The sequence below is a fragment of the Trichosurus vulpecula genome, chromosome 4, assembly GCF_011100635.1.
Source record: "Trichosurus vulpecula isolate mTriVul1 chromosome 4, mTriVul1.pri, whole genome shotgun sequence".
Lineage (NCBI taxonomy): Eukaryota > Metazoa > Chordata > Mammalia > Diprotodontia > Phalangeridae > Trichosurus > Trichosurus vulpecula.
In genome coordinates this window covers 215,271,361-215,285,700 of record NC_050576.1, presented here as the reverse complement: position 1 = coordinate 215,285,700, position 14,340 = coordinate 215,271,361, and the positions used below count along the sequence as shown (strand labels likewise).

The 14,340-nt window shown below is 46.6% G+C and overlaps 2 protein-coding genes across 2 annotated transcripts; one reads left to right on the top strand and one right to left on the bottom strand.

Moving 5' to 3' along the window:
- Window positions 1-547: 547 nt before the first annotated feature.
- Window positions 548-3,340, bottom strand: OXLD1 (oxidoreductase like domain containing 1). The gene is made up of 2 exons (XM_036756104.1): window positions 3,257-3,340; window positions 548-1,949 (listed from the first exon to the last, which is right to left on the bottom strand). Exons 1-2 carry the CDS (start codon window positions 3,332-3,334, stop codon window positions 1,527-1,529), a joined length of 501 nt encoding a protein of 166 aa, XP_036611999.1. The 5' UTR covers window positions 3,335-3,340; the 3' UTR covers window positions 548-1,526.
- A 156-nt stretch (window positions 3,341-3,496) lies between these two features.
- Window positions 3,497-13,947, top strand: CCDC137 (coiled-coil domain containing 137). The gene is made up of 6 exons (XM_036756218.1): window positions 3,497-3,679; window positions 5,359-5,492; window positions 8,101-8,329; window positions 11,292-11,374; window positions 11,896-11,975; window positions 12,297-13,947. Exons 1-6 carry the CDS (start codon window positions 3,549-3,551, stop codon window positions 12,477-12,479), a joined length of 840 nt encoding a protein of 279 aa, XP_036612113.1. The 5' UTR covers window positions 3,497-3,548; the 3' UTR covers window positions 12,480-13,947.
- Window positions 13,948-14,340: the final 393 nt, after the last annotated feature.

Sequence of the window (14,340 nt, the reverse complement as noted above, 5' to 3'; positions counted from 1 at the left end):
CTTCCAACATTGCTTAAATACAGCAGCAGCCTGGACTTAAAGTTCAGCTTACTATTCTTCGGAAGTGACCAATTGCCAAAATCATCCCACTCCTTTGAAATTTAATTCAAGAAACACTTATTAAGTGCCTGCTATTTGCCTGGCATTGTGCTTGTTTGTAAGGATACAAAGATAAAAATGAAGAAGTTCCCTGCCCTCAAGGAACCGTTTTTACTACAATAAAAGTTATTACCAAATATGGACAAATGTCAAGTCCTCACTTTGGTCAACCACATAGGGATTGTGAGCTGCCCTTTCAAAATTAAGTTTAAGTGCCACCTGTCTACCTAAGCCCTCAGCCCTTTTCCTAATTGCTGCAGCTTCTAGTTCTCCCCCCTTCCTGAAACACAGACACACAGACACACACACACACAGACACACACACACACACACCCCTCCCCACCCTTGTTCCCTGTTGAATAGAATATAAGCATCTAGATAACACTTAATTAGTTATTGGCGGACCCAGGATTAATTTAACTTATGGTAGAAGAGGTAATGTTTTTTTCCCCCAATTTTTTAAACATTTTTATTTAAAGTGTTGAGTTCCAAATTCTATTCCTCCCTCCCTCCCTGAGAGGGTAAGCAATCAGATATAGGTTATACATGTACAATTATGTAAAACATTTCGGTATTAGTCATTTTATACAAGAAGACTTGAATAAAAGGAAAAAAAATGAAAGAAAGTGCAAAATAGCCTGCTTCACTCTGAATTCAACCAGTATCAGTTCTTTCACTGGAGGTGGATGGTATGCTTCATCATTAGTCCTTTGGGATTGCCTTGGATCATTGTATTACTGAGAATAGCTAAGTCATTCACAGTTCTTCATCGAACAATACTGCTGTTTCTGTGTACAACGTTTTAATTCTGTTCACTATGCATCAGTTCATGTCTTTCCGGGTTTTTCTGAAATCATCCTGCTTGTCATTTCTGGTAGCACAGTAATATTCTATTACAATCATATGCCACTGCTTGTTTAGCCATTCCCCAATTGATGGGCATCCCTTTATTTCCAATTCTTAGCCAAGGTAACGCTTTTTGACAGCACTTTGTTGCACATGGTTTGTTTTATCTTGTCTCAGTAACCTACAAAGGTCTGTGTATTAATTAGTGCATTAGCTTTAGTCTCTAAGCTCCCTGGGAGACATTGCAGCTACACATTTTTATACAATACCATCCATATACTTGATAATTTACTTGAGAATGAAGAGCTACAGGCAGACTAAAAAGTTGCCAAGGCAGTTTTAGATGTTTGAAGAAGGATACCTCAAAAAGAAACAAACACAAAGTCGGCAGAGGGCACACACTTCCAGGTGAAATGTTAGGGGGTGGAGGGGTGGGGGCATTTATTTTCAGGCAAAGTCAATAAATACTCATTATTATTCATTTTTTATCCAAAGACCCCTGGAAAAAGGAGGCACAAAAATCACTAGAGGTGGTTGTAGCTCCCTGAGAGGCAACCGCCAGGTGGAGGGAAGTACCTCACTCAGTCTCTCTCTTTCATTCGGAACCTGATCTCCATCTTGATAAAGGTCTTAATGTTCTCATCTTGGATGTGTTCATCCACAGCAGCCAATGCTTTGGGCCCACCATCCGGATAGTGCCGTAGGATCTCCTCGGCATACTCAATCCACACGCAGTTATGGCAGCCACTCATGCAGCAGTTTGTAGGGGGTGACAACACTGGGGGCTGAGGCTCTGAAGAACCTCCATCAGAGTGAGGGGAGCCTTTCTGGCTGGGGATTGCATCAGTCTTTGTGTTGCATTTTGGAGGGTCTGCTCCAGAACCTTGACCCGTCTCATTCTTCCCAAAAGTCCTGCTGCTGCTTCGGAGGGCTCTGGTACCGTACCTGTCGGGAATCCCAGGGAAGCCCAAGTGCCTAGCACAACTGCAGATGTGGAGTGGTTCCTGAAGGTTGTAGATATATATACATATGTAAAAATTACTTAAGCAGGAAAAGTATAAAACCAGTTCTCCTTTTATTTGGTTTTGGGAGAGGCTCAAAGAGTACAGAAGGCTACAGGGGAGGCTCTTTCCTTCAAAACACCCTATTATTTGACAGTTAATTCTGACAGACACATTCCTCTCCCTGGAAGGGACCTTTAAAATGATTTAGTCTGTTATAGATTTATATAACTACTTTATTTCATAGGAGAGGAAATTAAGACCTGAAGAAATGAAATGACTTGTCCGTACTCATACAACTTCTTAGAAAGGTTTAAACCCAGGTTTCCTGATTCCAAGTTCGAGGCTCTTTTCCACGACACCCCCAGGACAAATACTTAGCACAGAGGAGGCGTTAGGGGGGCTAGTGTATGGGAAGCTAGGAATCCAGTCCTGCCAGAGACTGGAGAGTAACTAAGCATGTCCCTGACATCAGGGGACTCCCTGGATCCTTGGGGGCTTTTTTAAAGGATAGCCATTAGCAGTGAGTGGTGCGCAGGCACCAGCTTTTATCCACTCTGCCCACAGTTAAAATTTTCAGTGTGAACATTTACATCTAGGAAACTGGCACACCACAAAGGCTACAAATTAGGGTTTGATTTGTTTTCGAGATTGTGTAGACTTGAAAAAGTGACTGAAAAAAGGTTAGTAATGCAGATTAAAGTTTACCCCACACCACCCTCACCCCCTTGTTAAAACATTTACTAGCACACCCTAGCGACAAATCTTCCTTCCAAGGGGAGGCAGCCGGGTGGCTCAGTGGATAGAGCTCCTGAGTTCAGATCCAGCCTCGCTTACTGGCTGTGTGACCCTGGGCAAGTCGTTAACCTGTTTGGCTCAGTGTCTCCATCTGTAAAATGGGGGTGATAACAGCACCTGCCTCCCAGGGTTGTCGCGAGGTTCAAACGGGAGAGTAATAGTAAGGCACTTAGCACGGTGCCTGGCACCTGGGAAGCGCTATCTAAAGGTTGGCTATCATTGATAACAACTGTTGATGTCATTATTAACACAATAGCCGCTATCACCATTAGTATCAGCCTGGGCCCTGGACGGGGCCTAAAGGCCTGGGGGGATTCTCCAGGCTGTGCCAGGGACCCTCAGGGAGACCCTGGTGAAACACAAACTCGCCCTGTGCAGGCCGATGGTCACTAACGCTGGCCCCAGGACCGGCGCAGTGCACCGCCTCCCCGTGACCTTTACCCTTTGGCTCTCCAGGCTTTGCCCCCTCGGCCCTCAATCCGCCCTTCCCTCCGCGGGTCCCCAGTACTTGCCGGGGCAAGGGGAGCGGCGGATACGGCGGCGGCTGCCAACCGCCTCCGGCCGCTCGCGCTCCGCAGCAGCAGCAGCATCCCGGCTAAGGCGGGGGAGCGCGTACTTCCGTGGGTGGGGAGGGGGCCCTTGAGTGGCAACCACGCGGACCAATCGTGGGACGCTATCGGGCTCCACTGACCAATGGCCGCGGGGAGGAGGTGGGACGAGGAAGGTAGGGGGCGGGGCGGGGATGTGCCGGAGCGGAGGGCGGAAGTGCAGCCACGTGGGGGCGGGTGAGTCTGCGGCTGAAGCATGGCGAAAGCCCGGCTTGGGCGCCCCGGAACCCGGGGGCCTTCGGGGTCTGTCTCCCGGGACCCGCGGAGGCAGCAGGGGCAGCAGAAACAAGGGAAGCGACCTCCGACGCCGCAGCCGGGACAGGCGAGGTACGACACGCCCCACGAGGTCACGCCTTCGCCCTTCCCCCGCCAACTTCAGCCGAATTTCCAGCGTCATATTAATATATAATCGGTAGTAAAAACAACACCGGCTCGCGAAATGGATAAAAAATAATGATGCACTTAACCTCCCAGCCTCAGTTTCCTCATCTGTAAAATGAGAATGGGGCGCCTAGGGGCCGGGCCGGGGTCAGGAAGACTCCTCTTCCTGAGTTCAAATATGACCTTAGATACTGAGTGAGCTGTGTGACCCCGGGCGAGTCCCTTCATCCTGTTTGCCTCAGTTTCCTCGTCTGTAAAATAAGCCGAAGGAGGAGAAGGCAAACCACTCCAGTGTGTTTGCCAAGAAAACCCCAAACAGGGTCACGGAGAGTCGGACCAACTGAGCGGCCACAATCTGGGAATGACCTATGTGCCCCACCAGGCCCGTTGTCAGGCTTGTAGGAGACCCACCTTAAGCGCCTTTCCAACCTCAAAGTGCCCGTTGTGGTCATCCCTGCCGAAGGTCTGCTAATCTAAAGGCCGCAGGCCCTCGTTCTGCTTTGGTCTCCTTCCTCTTCAAGCCTGTTTAGAGAGCTTTGCACTGGAGGCGCTGTGAACTTGGTTACAGCTGATGTAGGGAGAGGGGTAACAAGAGAAAAGCTGCCCTGCATGCTGAGATTACGCTGTAGTGGGTAGTAATTTGGCGCTCACCGTGTATCCATCACCCTCCCTTAGCGGGCGTATAATAGTAGATGGTTTACAGGTCCCACATCAGAGGCAGCTGAAAGAGGTGAAGCGGGAGGTTGGAGGCTGGGCTTGCCCCACACTGGGGATCCCATCGCTTTGACTGGGCCGCTTTTCTCAGCCTGTTTTCCATGTGTATAAAATGAAGACTTTATACTAGATTATCTCTGTCAGAAATCTAGAGCTGGAAGGGGCCTCAGAACTCTTCTGACCCACCCCTCTGCCTTTTTACAGATAAGGAAGGAAGGCTAAGTGACTTGGATAAGGTAGAAAGTGGCAGAGAAGTGATATCCTAAAGGACTTGTTCTGCAAAGGTTGGATGCAGTCAAAGGGCTGCACTTGAGGACCTAGAGGGCCACATATGACCTGTCTTATACTGATCTATTGTAACACACTCATACACACACACCCTTGGGGATACAGATTTACTGTATCACACACACACCCTTTTGGGGATACTGGGGCATCGTCTCTCTTATAACATACTTTGGGCCTAGGGCATTAAGTTCTCTTCAAGGTCAAAAATTCTGTTAATTACTCCAAATGCGGCTAATTCATCTGGACCAGGAGACTTGAATTCTCAGAGGGCCCTCTTATCTTGGGCATCAGCTCCCTGCTCTCCATTTTCGTGGTCATTTCCAGGGCAAGGGGCATTCTCCTTGGCAGAAAAAATAAAGTAGCAAAAATAAGTGGGGGGGGGAGATTCTATTAATTTAATGTGATTTGGAGTCTCAACTGATCTGTAGGGAACGAATGAGGTGGTAATTAATCTGATTGTCATGAGATCCGTGAGAATTCATCTGAGGCTACAGCCCTTGTGGGTGAATGATGAGCCCCCACCCAGGGTACAAATACAAGAGTCATCAGTATCACCACCAGCTTGGAGTGGAAGGTGTTCAGAAGGTGCTAATACGTGTCTTGTGGTTTCTTTTTCTTTCTAGAAAAGAGAAGAAGAAGAAAGTAAACTCTAAGCCCAAGAACTTGGATGATCAAGAGATTCCTTTCCGACTTCGGGAAATTATGAAGAGTCGCCAGGAGATGAAAAACCGTATCAGCAAAAAGAAAAGAAAAGCAGGTAGGACACGCTGCGCTGCCTTCCGGCCGAGGGAGTAGCTAGAACATCTGCTGTGGGGTCTGGGCTTGTGATTTCATTGCTTCAAGTAGTTCTTTGTGTGGAATTCCGTATTCTTGTGCACATCAGTGCTTAGGGAGTCCTTCTAGGAGCACTGAGAGGTTAAGTGACTTATCTGTGTCTATAGATGTGTAGGCCTCAGAGACAGAACTTGAACCCAGGACTTCTGGATTCCTTTCTCCCCTCTGTCACTTTCCACACATCTTTAATTCCTCTCCAGTCAATTCAACATGGATGAGTACTTACTTACTCTGTGTGGGGGACACTAAGAGAGATGAAAACATAGACCCTGTCTTCAAGGGTCTATGTCTTCACCAGTTTGTGATCTGGTAGGAGAGTTAAAATGGTTACACAAATAACTACATTATGGCCTGGTCGCTCCACCCCTTTTCCCCCCAACTCAAACTTATAGGTTGTACCCAGAAGAAGAAGATTAAGACCATAAGTTTAAAGTCCTCCGTGGCTCCGTGCTCCCGTATAGCTCATAAACAACCATGGATGTATTTACCTTTTGATAGACACCTGGAGAACACAATCCCAAAGCAGAGGCATTTTGTGAAACGGCACCATAAATATCCACAAAATATCTCCCCCCACCCCCAACCAGAAGCTCAGTGTCAGTGTAATAGCTAGCCTTTATATAGCGTTTTAAGGTTTGCAAAGTGCTTTGCAAACATTATGTCATTGTGTTCTCTTAACCATGCTTGGGAGGTAAGCACTGTTATCCCATTTTTACAGATGAGGAAACTAAGGCTCAGAGAGGTTAAGTGACTTGCCTGGGGCTGCACATCTATTAAGCATATGCATAAGTATCTGAGGGTAGATTTGAACTTGGGTCTTCCTGACGCCAAGTCCAGTGTTCCCTCTCCACCTCAACTGCTATCTGCCCTGACATTCATAAATCTCCTAAGTGGAGAGGCACGCATACTGGAGACATGTTCAAGGTAACCGATACCTCTAGGGGTGTATCTCTCCTCCTTCCCCACCCCACATTCTCACAATGATCCCCAGCTGTTCCTTGTGGGTTGAAGCATTTCTCCTCAGCCAGTTGTCTGGCTTGTGGCTCTGAAGGCCGGCAGTAGTCTACACTGCCCTTGGTTCACCTGAAATCCTGGCGTAGGGTATTGTTTGCTGTGTGCTCTAGAACCAGCAGGAATCTTAGCTCCCTGGAGCAAAGTCCTGCCTGCAGAGCAGAGATTCCCCTGACCAGCTCAGATCTTCTCTGCCTCTGGATTCACCGACAAAACACTGGTGCCACATGGAACGTAGGGATGGAGAGGAGAGAAATCCCTTCCCCCACCTCTTGCTGCACTTTCTAGTAGAAACAAAGGAGAAGATGAAGTCTGAACACTTTCCTTAGAGTTGAGTCTTTTCCTCTGTGTCCGGGATACTAAAAAAAAATGGGTAGAGAAAAAACACCAAAGCAGTTCATGCCCAGGGGTCTCTTCCAGTCCTCTTCTGTCTTTTCTAATATTCCCATATGCAGATGGGCTGCTCTGGGTCAGCACAAGGTTAAATCTCTACATCTTGCAGTCTGCTACCTGCCCTTAGCATCCTTTGATGTCATCTAACTTGATTAACTGATCTGGAATTCCCCTATAGCCCCCCTTGTCCCCACTGCAGCACAGGACCGAACTCGATACCTGTCGGTGTTCCAGGGGTTCTGAAAGACATTCAGAACCCCTGGAACACCGACAGGTATCGAGTTGGGTTGGGGGCAGGAAGGTAGAATGCTTTAGGTGGAACGTGAGCTGAGTCATGATAGATGGGTGGTATTTTAGTCAGCAGAAAGTCAGGAAAGAAGAAATAACATAAGCAAAGGTATAGACATGGGGAAGCCTAGGTAAATCAGTAGTTAGGACTAGCTAGAGCCCAGGAAACACATGGAGTGGAGGAAGTAGGGGAAGGGGAGTTAAGATAAATGAGAGTGGGCTTAATGATCGCTAGGTCCCTTCCAGCTCTAAATCTGTGATCTGGAAACAAGGCTTAAGATAATTTTGCTTTGAATTGGGCCTGTTTAAAAATAGAACATCTCTTTTTCCTCTCTTCCCCTGCCCCCCTGGGGTTCTTAACTTCTGAACTTTTTTTTTTAGGGGCAGGAAACATAACTGTGTTTCAGTATAATTGATTTCTTTTGTAATCCTTCACTTTGTGCATTTAGAAACTTTGCTCTGAAATGGTGTCCATAGGAGTCATCAGGCTGCCGAAAGGGTCCGTGACCCAAAAAAAAAAAAAGATTAAGAACGCTTGCTTTGTGGGAAGTCTAATTTTAGAATAGATTCCATTGATTAAGGCTGAAAAGCCTTTCTTCTGCTATAGAATACTTTATTCTCTTGAATGTCTTCTCCCGCATTTCTGAGGTTCCTGAAGCCTGGTATAATTATAAAGAGTATGCAGGTCAGGAGGCTTGGGTTCTTGTCCCACTTCTGCCACTAATACGCTCTGTGATCTTTACCGCTCTGGGTCTCACTGTCCTCCTCCATAAAATGAGTGAATCATTCCTCTAGTCATTTTGCATTATAAAATTTTTAAGTGCTGGCTGTTTCCCTAGTCCAAGTGGCGTTCAGGGAGAAGTTTGAGAAGGAAGCAATGGGGTCTCTGTCAGACATCCCAGTTCCCAAGTTCAAGCAGGGAAAAAAGGAGTCAGAGGAAGCCTATGTCCACCGCATGGAACAAGAGGCCCAGCACGTGATCTTCCTCACCGAGAACCAGGTGGAACGGGCGCCCGAGAAGGAAGAAGCTTCTCAGCAAAAGAAAGAGAAGTCTCAGCGGAAGAAAGAGTGAGTTGGGGTTGGTGGGGATGTGATGTGGGTTTGCTTAGACCTCCGGCTTGAGGGTATTACTATCCCCAAACGGGTCAGGGCATAGGGACTTTAGAGGCCTCTAATCTTCAGAGCACTAATTAGACCTCAGAGTTCATTGGCTGACAGCAATGACAACCATTCACCAGCAGATGGCTACAGAAACCCCCACATAACCCCAAAGGCTGACCTGAGGAGCAAGTTTCAGTCAAACCAGTAAATACATGTTTTTGAACGTCTGTACTAGGCTAGGTACTGCATAATTAAATTTCCTGCCCTTGAGGTCTAGATAAGGAAACAAGAAGTGAAACATGTGAGACACCAGCAAACGGTACAGGATACTATGTGAGTGGTCAGCTGTGTGGCAAGGACAGGTCCAGTACAGTAAACATTTATTTTAAGGATATGCTGTATGCAGAGTGCTGCTCGGCAGTGGGGAGATACAGAGACAAAAATAGATAGCCCCTGCTTTCGTGAAGCTTAAATTCCACTGGAGGATTGCACATGTAAACAGGCAAGCATATATGTTATTAACTGTTATTAAAAGGAGAAAACGACATTAAGCAGGAAATGGTACCTACTTGCGGTAAGAGGTAGTATGTGTGCCAAGCCTTGGAGGAAGCCTGGGATATTGATGATGATGATGATGATGATGATGATGATGATGATGGTGGTGGTGATGGTGGTGATGGTGGTGATGGTGGTGGTGGTGATGGTGGCGATGGTGGTGATGATGGTGATGATGGTGATGATGGTGGTGATGGTGGTGGCGGTGGTGGCAGTGGTGGTGATGTGATAGCCAGCATTTACATAATGTTTTGAGGTTTGCAAAGAGCTTTACAAATATCTCATTTTATCCGCACAAGAACCTTCTGAAGTAGGTGCCATTATTTTCCCCATTTTACAGACGAACAGATTGAGATCTGTAGTGGTTAAGTGAATTATCCAAGGTCACAGAGCCGTTAAGAATCTGAGGCTGGTTTTGAACTCAGCTGTTCCCAGCTCACTATCCATTGAGCCGCCTCCCTGCCCGATGGGATAGTTAGTCTGTGCAAAGACATGGAGTTGGATTGGTGGAATGCTGAGTTTGGGGATCCCCGTGGAATCCATTCATGGCTACAAAGCGTCCTGTGGGGAAGAGAGCCAGAAGAAAAGTTTCCATTGCAGGCTATTTGTGAACTCCGTTCCTGTAGTTTCTTTCTTCTACCCTACTCTAGTTATAGCAGGTTTTCTTTCTCAGATTTAAACATTGGGAGACTTTGTCCTGGAGCCCCACCAACTCAGGCTTCATTAGAAGGACAATATAGGTGGATTTCTAAAACTGTTAATGGTATAAATTCATCTTCACTAACATTTACTAGGCATTTGGGCTCTTCCTAAAATTGCAGCTGACCAAAACACTGGGAGATAGCAGTTATATTGCATGGTAGAGTCAGGATCCACAAAGATGAGACCGATGGGCTAAAAAATATTAAATTTAATAAGAATAAATATAAAGTCTATTTGTTCAAAAGCTCAAGTATGAGGTAGAGGAAAATGTGACTAGAGATTTTTCATATTTTTCATGTGAAAAAGATCTCAGGGTTTTAGTGGACTGTAAGCTCAGTTTGAATCAGCAATGTATTGTGGCTGATAAAAAAAAAAGCTAAGGTCTCTTAGAAGGAAAAACGGAAAGGAGCCTTTTTTAAGGACTTCCTATGGGCCACGCACTGTGCTAATAAGCACTTAGAAATTTGTAAATTGATTTAAGGCTATTATTTGATCCTCAAAACAACCCTCAGGGTATCATTATCCTTATTCTACAGTTGAGAAGACTGAGGCAAACAGAGGTTAAGTCACTTGCCCAGGGTCACATAGCTAGTACTTGTCTGAGCTCAGATTTGAACACAAATCTTCCTGACTCCAGGTCTGGCATTTGATCTGTTGTGCCACCTAGCTGCCTCTTATGTGAAATTAATAGATGTATATTGTATATGTATATTCCTACCACATCTGGGTTATTGTGTCCAATTGTGGGTGCCACATTTTCCTGAGGAAAACACGCAGGATAGTGAATGGTCTCAGAATTGAGCCACAGGAGAATCGTTTGAAGTTCAGGGAGATATTTAGTCCAGAAGAGAAAAGAACTAATTTAAGGTGACTAGAGGCAGGGAGGGCACATTCACTAACTTCAAATATAGGATGAGATTGTTATCTAGAAATGTTAGACTTGGATTTGATTGGTTCTTGGGGGTCTGAACCAAGATGAGTGGGTAGAAATTACAGGAAGGCTGTTTTCAGGACAGCATATGGACAAGCTTTTTGTTATTATTAATGCTATCCAGAAATGGAGTGAGTGTCCTCAGGGAGTAGTGCTCCCTGTCACTAGAGCAGTCTGGGTAGCCCTCAATGGGTCTACCATAGATGGGATTAATGCTTTTCATGATGTTGAATAAGATTGCATCTGTGGTCCCTTGTCACTAGAGTCCTATGATTTTTCTTGGTTCAATTCTAGGACCTATTGGAAGTTTCCAGAAAGGGTAGTCCTGTTCCCTTTGACTGGTTTTCTTCAGGCTCTCCAACACTGTTTCAGATTTCACCTCATAGTTATTAACTTCTGGATAATTGGCACAGTGGCATAGAACACTAGGCTAGGAACCAGGAAGACTCCTTTTCCTGAGTTCAAATCTGGCCTCTGACACTTATTAGCTGTGTGACCCTCATCAAGTCACTTAACTCTGTTTGCCTCAGTTTCCTCATCTGTAAAATGAGCTGGAGAAGGAAATGGCCATCTTTGCTAAGAAAACCCCAAATGGGGTCATGAAGAGTCAGACACGACTGAGACAGCTGAACAACAGTAATTGCTGTGAGATGTGTACGTGCATGTGTGTGAGTGACATGGATATCAATTCAGCACCCTAGAAAATATTGGGAAAAAAATGAATCATATTTGCCTCTTTAGGTTCCAGAGACGGCGTTTGGATAAAGTTCGACATCAGAAAGAGGAAAAGGCGCTAGCCGGCCTAGAAAAAGAACTATTTCAAGGTAGTCCTGCTTGGAATTTGATCTCCCAATCCCCTGCTTTTGGAAACATGCGCCAGAAGAGAGGGCTGCATTTTAGGGATTTCTGAGGACTTACAGATCAGAGAGCAGGCTAGCTAGCATCCAGTGGTTTTAGCCATGCCGCTTGCGGGAACTTTTAATAATAAATATAATCCTGGCTGACATGTTTATTGTGGCATGGTGTTTGCAGAACCCCTTGTATATGTTGTCTCATTTGATCTATTCGGCAGCCCTGTAACGTAAAACATGAGCTCAGGTTTCCCCTGACCCCGAGGGCAGCCCTTTGTGGCTGGTTCTATACCTGTAGCACTAGCCCCTTTAGGTACAATTTGAGCCAGAAGTCGAATTCTTTCCTTGGGTTGTTTTTGTCAGGGAAGGTAGAGCAGGGTTGTGGGTGGTTCTTGATTAGAGAAGGGGCCAGGGAGAAGTGAGATGTGGGTGGTTTGACTGCGTAGCCGGCATCCTACAAGAAGTTATTCTCAAACCTCCTCTTCCCATTGTAGATTCTGTGAAATTTGGTGAGGTTGTCCTTCAGCCGCCAGAATTAACAGCAAGACCGAGGAAGAGCACAAACAGTGACAAGGTAATATGGGGCTTGGGTGAGGGGGTCTGGTCAGACGCCTCGTGTGTTCAATGAGGGTGAACGTATCATATTAATGGATCATAAGAGTTTGAAATAATCTTCTCCATCACCCTTCCAGTGAAGGTTGATTTGGGGGGGCTTCTGGGTGGCACCTGGGAAGTGTGCCTGGGAGCAGAGGAGCCTTATTCTCCTGGCCTGGCCTGGGTGGGGCTGGGAGCTGTTGACACAAATACTGGGACTGATCTCAGTGCTAAGAACAGGCCCAAGGGGATCCCTCTCCTGATCCCCAACCTTCTCTACTTACTGCCCTCTTTTCCTCAGCTCGGCAAGAAGTCGCTGTTGCTGACGAGCCTCCTGACCCCCAGCAATGCCTCCCAACCCCCAGCTGTCTCACTGGCACGACAGCGGATTGTGGCGGAGGAGAGAGAGCGTGTGGTGCAGGCCTATCGGGAGCTCAAGAAACACAAGCAGCGACAGCTGGAGCAAAGACAGCTCTTTAGCTGACCTGAAGGGAAGCCAAAGAAACCCGTGTGAAGAAGAGCCCCAGGGATTTCTGGGACTTGATGCTGGCGTCCAGGAATAACAGGGACCACTCTTCCTGGTAGGGGCAGAACTTAAGCCTGCTGGGCCTCCCCTTCCCCCTAGAAACTACATCTCAGGAGCTAGAAAATAACTTCTGCGTGGAATAAAGTGACTGAACGACAACTCAGCGGTAGCAGTCGGAATCAGCCTGCCGAACCTGAACCTTTTCTGCAGCCAAAAACCCGAGTGGTCCCTGGCTCCATTCCCACAGTTTGTGCTGTGGCTTTGCTTGCCTGATGGGCGCTGTGGCCCAGAGACAGCTTCATGTGCATTCGCCTGCCAGGATGTTTCCTAGGGATAGCAGGAACCTAACCCTGAAACACTGATCAGACGGGGTAAAGGTTGTTCTTGTATTTTTGTATCACATTGATACTGGACCGGCGGAAGGTAAAACTCCAAGTGGCTGCCAGGTTTGGGGTATGACTGGCGTTCAATTCCATTGTCATTTGTATCTAGAACCCTGAAGAGTGAAACTTGGCAGCGTTGTGTCTGACTTGGCTTTTATTTTTTTCCTGGTACTGGAAACAGCATGCATGTGGATGACAGAGGCCTAGGAGAGCAAGGGCTGGAGAAGGACCACATCCTATCCATTCTCTTACCACATGTGTACTAGCTGTGTGACCCTGGGCAAGTCACTTAACCCCATTTGCCTCGGTTTCCTCATCTGTAAAATGAGCTGGAGAAGGAAATGGCAAACCACTCCAGTATCTTTGCCAAGAAAATCCCAAATGGGGTCACATAGAGCTGGAAACAACCGAACCACAGTGTATAGCACTAGCTGTTAGAGCTGAAATCCTGTCACAAGCCCAGAATTCTGGCCTCAGGCGAGTTACTGTCTAGGTTGTTTATTCTTCTGAATTCTTGCAGCATGCTTAACCTGCCGGAAGTTAGGGATAGCAGGGTTCTAGCGCTAGAAGGGATCTTAGTGGTCAGCTACTGTGAGGTCAGCTTCCTCATTTTACTGGTGAGGAAATTGAGGCCCAGAAATGTTCAGACTTCATCAAGGTCCTACAAGAAGCAGTACCAAGATTCAACACAAGGGGCCGCTGCCCCCTGCGCTTTGTCCCTGTCTGTTTTTGGGACCGTGGCCAAAAAGAGGCAGAAGTTAATGGCTGTTAATTCTGGTCCACACATTGACCAACACAGTTCCAGAGGATTCTCGATGAAACAGGCTGCCCACCTCCTGACAGAGACGTGATGAACTCAGAGTACAGACTGAGATACCTTTTTCAGCACGGCCAATGATGCAGTTTGTTTTGGACCATACATGTTTGTAACCAGGGTTTTGTTTTTCTTGCTTTTCAGTTGTGTGTGCTTAGGGGGGTGGGGGAGTGTGAAGGGAGAAAAGGCAGATCTTCATTTGAGAATAAAGTAACATTTAATGTTAAAAGATGCATTACGGCTGTTCTTTGGCCTTAGGCAAGGGTCTGGTCACCCAAATGGAAAGCAGGTGGGAGCCACCCCACTTTTTAGGCGGATCCTCTCCTATTGGAGGTTCTTTCCCAGACTTTTGTTTCCATGCTTGATTACACTAGAACTACTTAATTTTGCTAGTTTCCCACCAAATTTCCTCTAATGGCTTCCCTGACACAAGGGGGAGATGGAGTTCTCAGAAAATACATGGCAGGTTACATCGTTCCCTTGATCCATTGACTAGGTCCCCACCTCAAATTGCTGCCTGCTTCAAAAATTGTGGGAAAAGTAGTGCATTCTCTCTTTTTTTTTTTTTTGGAGGGGGGGAAGGCAGGGCAATTGCCCAAGGTCACACAGCTAATGTGTTGTG

Coding starts and splice junctions, on each gene's coding strand:
- OXLD1 (XM_036756104.1), bottom strand. CDS start 3,334: ATGCTGCTGCTGCTGCGGAGCGCGAGCGGCCGGAGGCGGTTGGCAGCC. Junction 1,950..3,256: donor CCGCCGCTCCCCTTGCCCCG/GCAAGTACTGGG, acceptor TACAACCTTCAG/GAACCACTCCACATCTGCAG.
- CCDC137 (XM_036756218.1), top strand. CDS start 3,549: ATGGCGAAAGCCCGGCTTGGGCGCCCCGGAACCCGGGGGCCTTCGGGG. Junction 3,680..5,358: donor CCGCAGCCGGGACAGGCGAG/GTACGACACGCC, acceptor TTTTCTTTCTAG/AAAAGAGAAGAAGAAGAAAG. Junction 11,976..12,296: donor AGAGCACAAACAGTGACAAG/GTAATATGGGGC, acceptor TCTTTTCCTCAG/CTCGGCAAGAAGTCGCTGTT.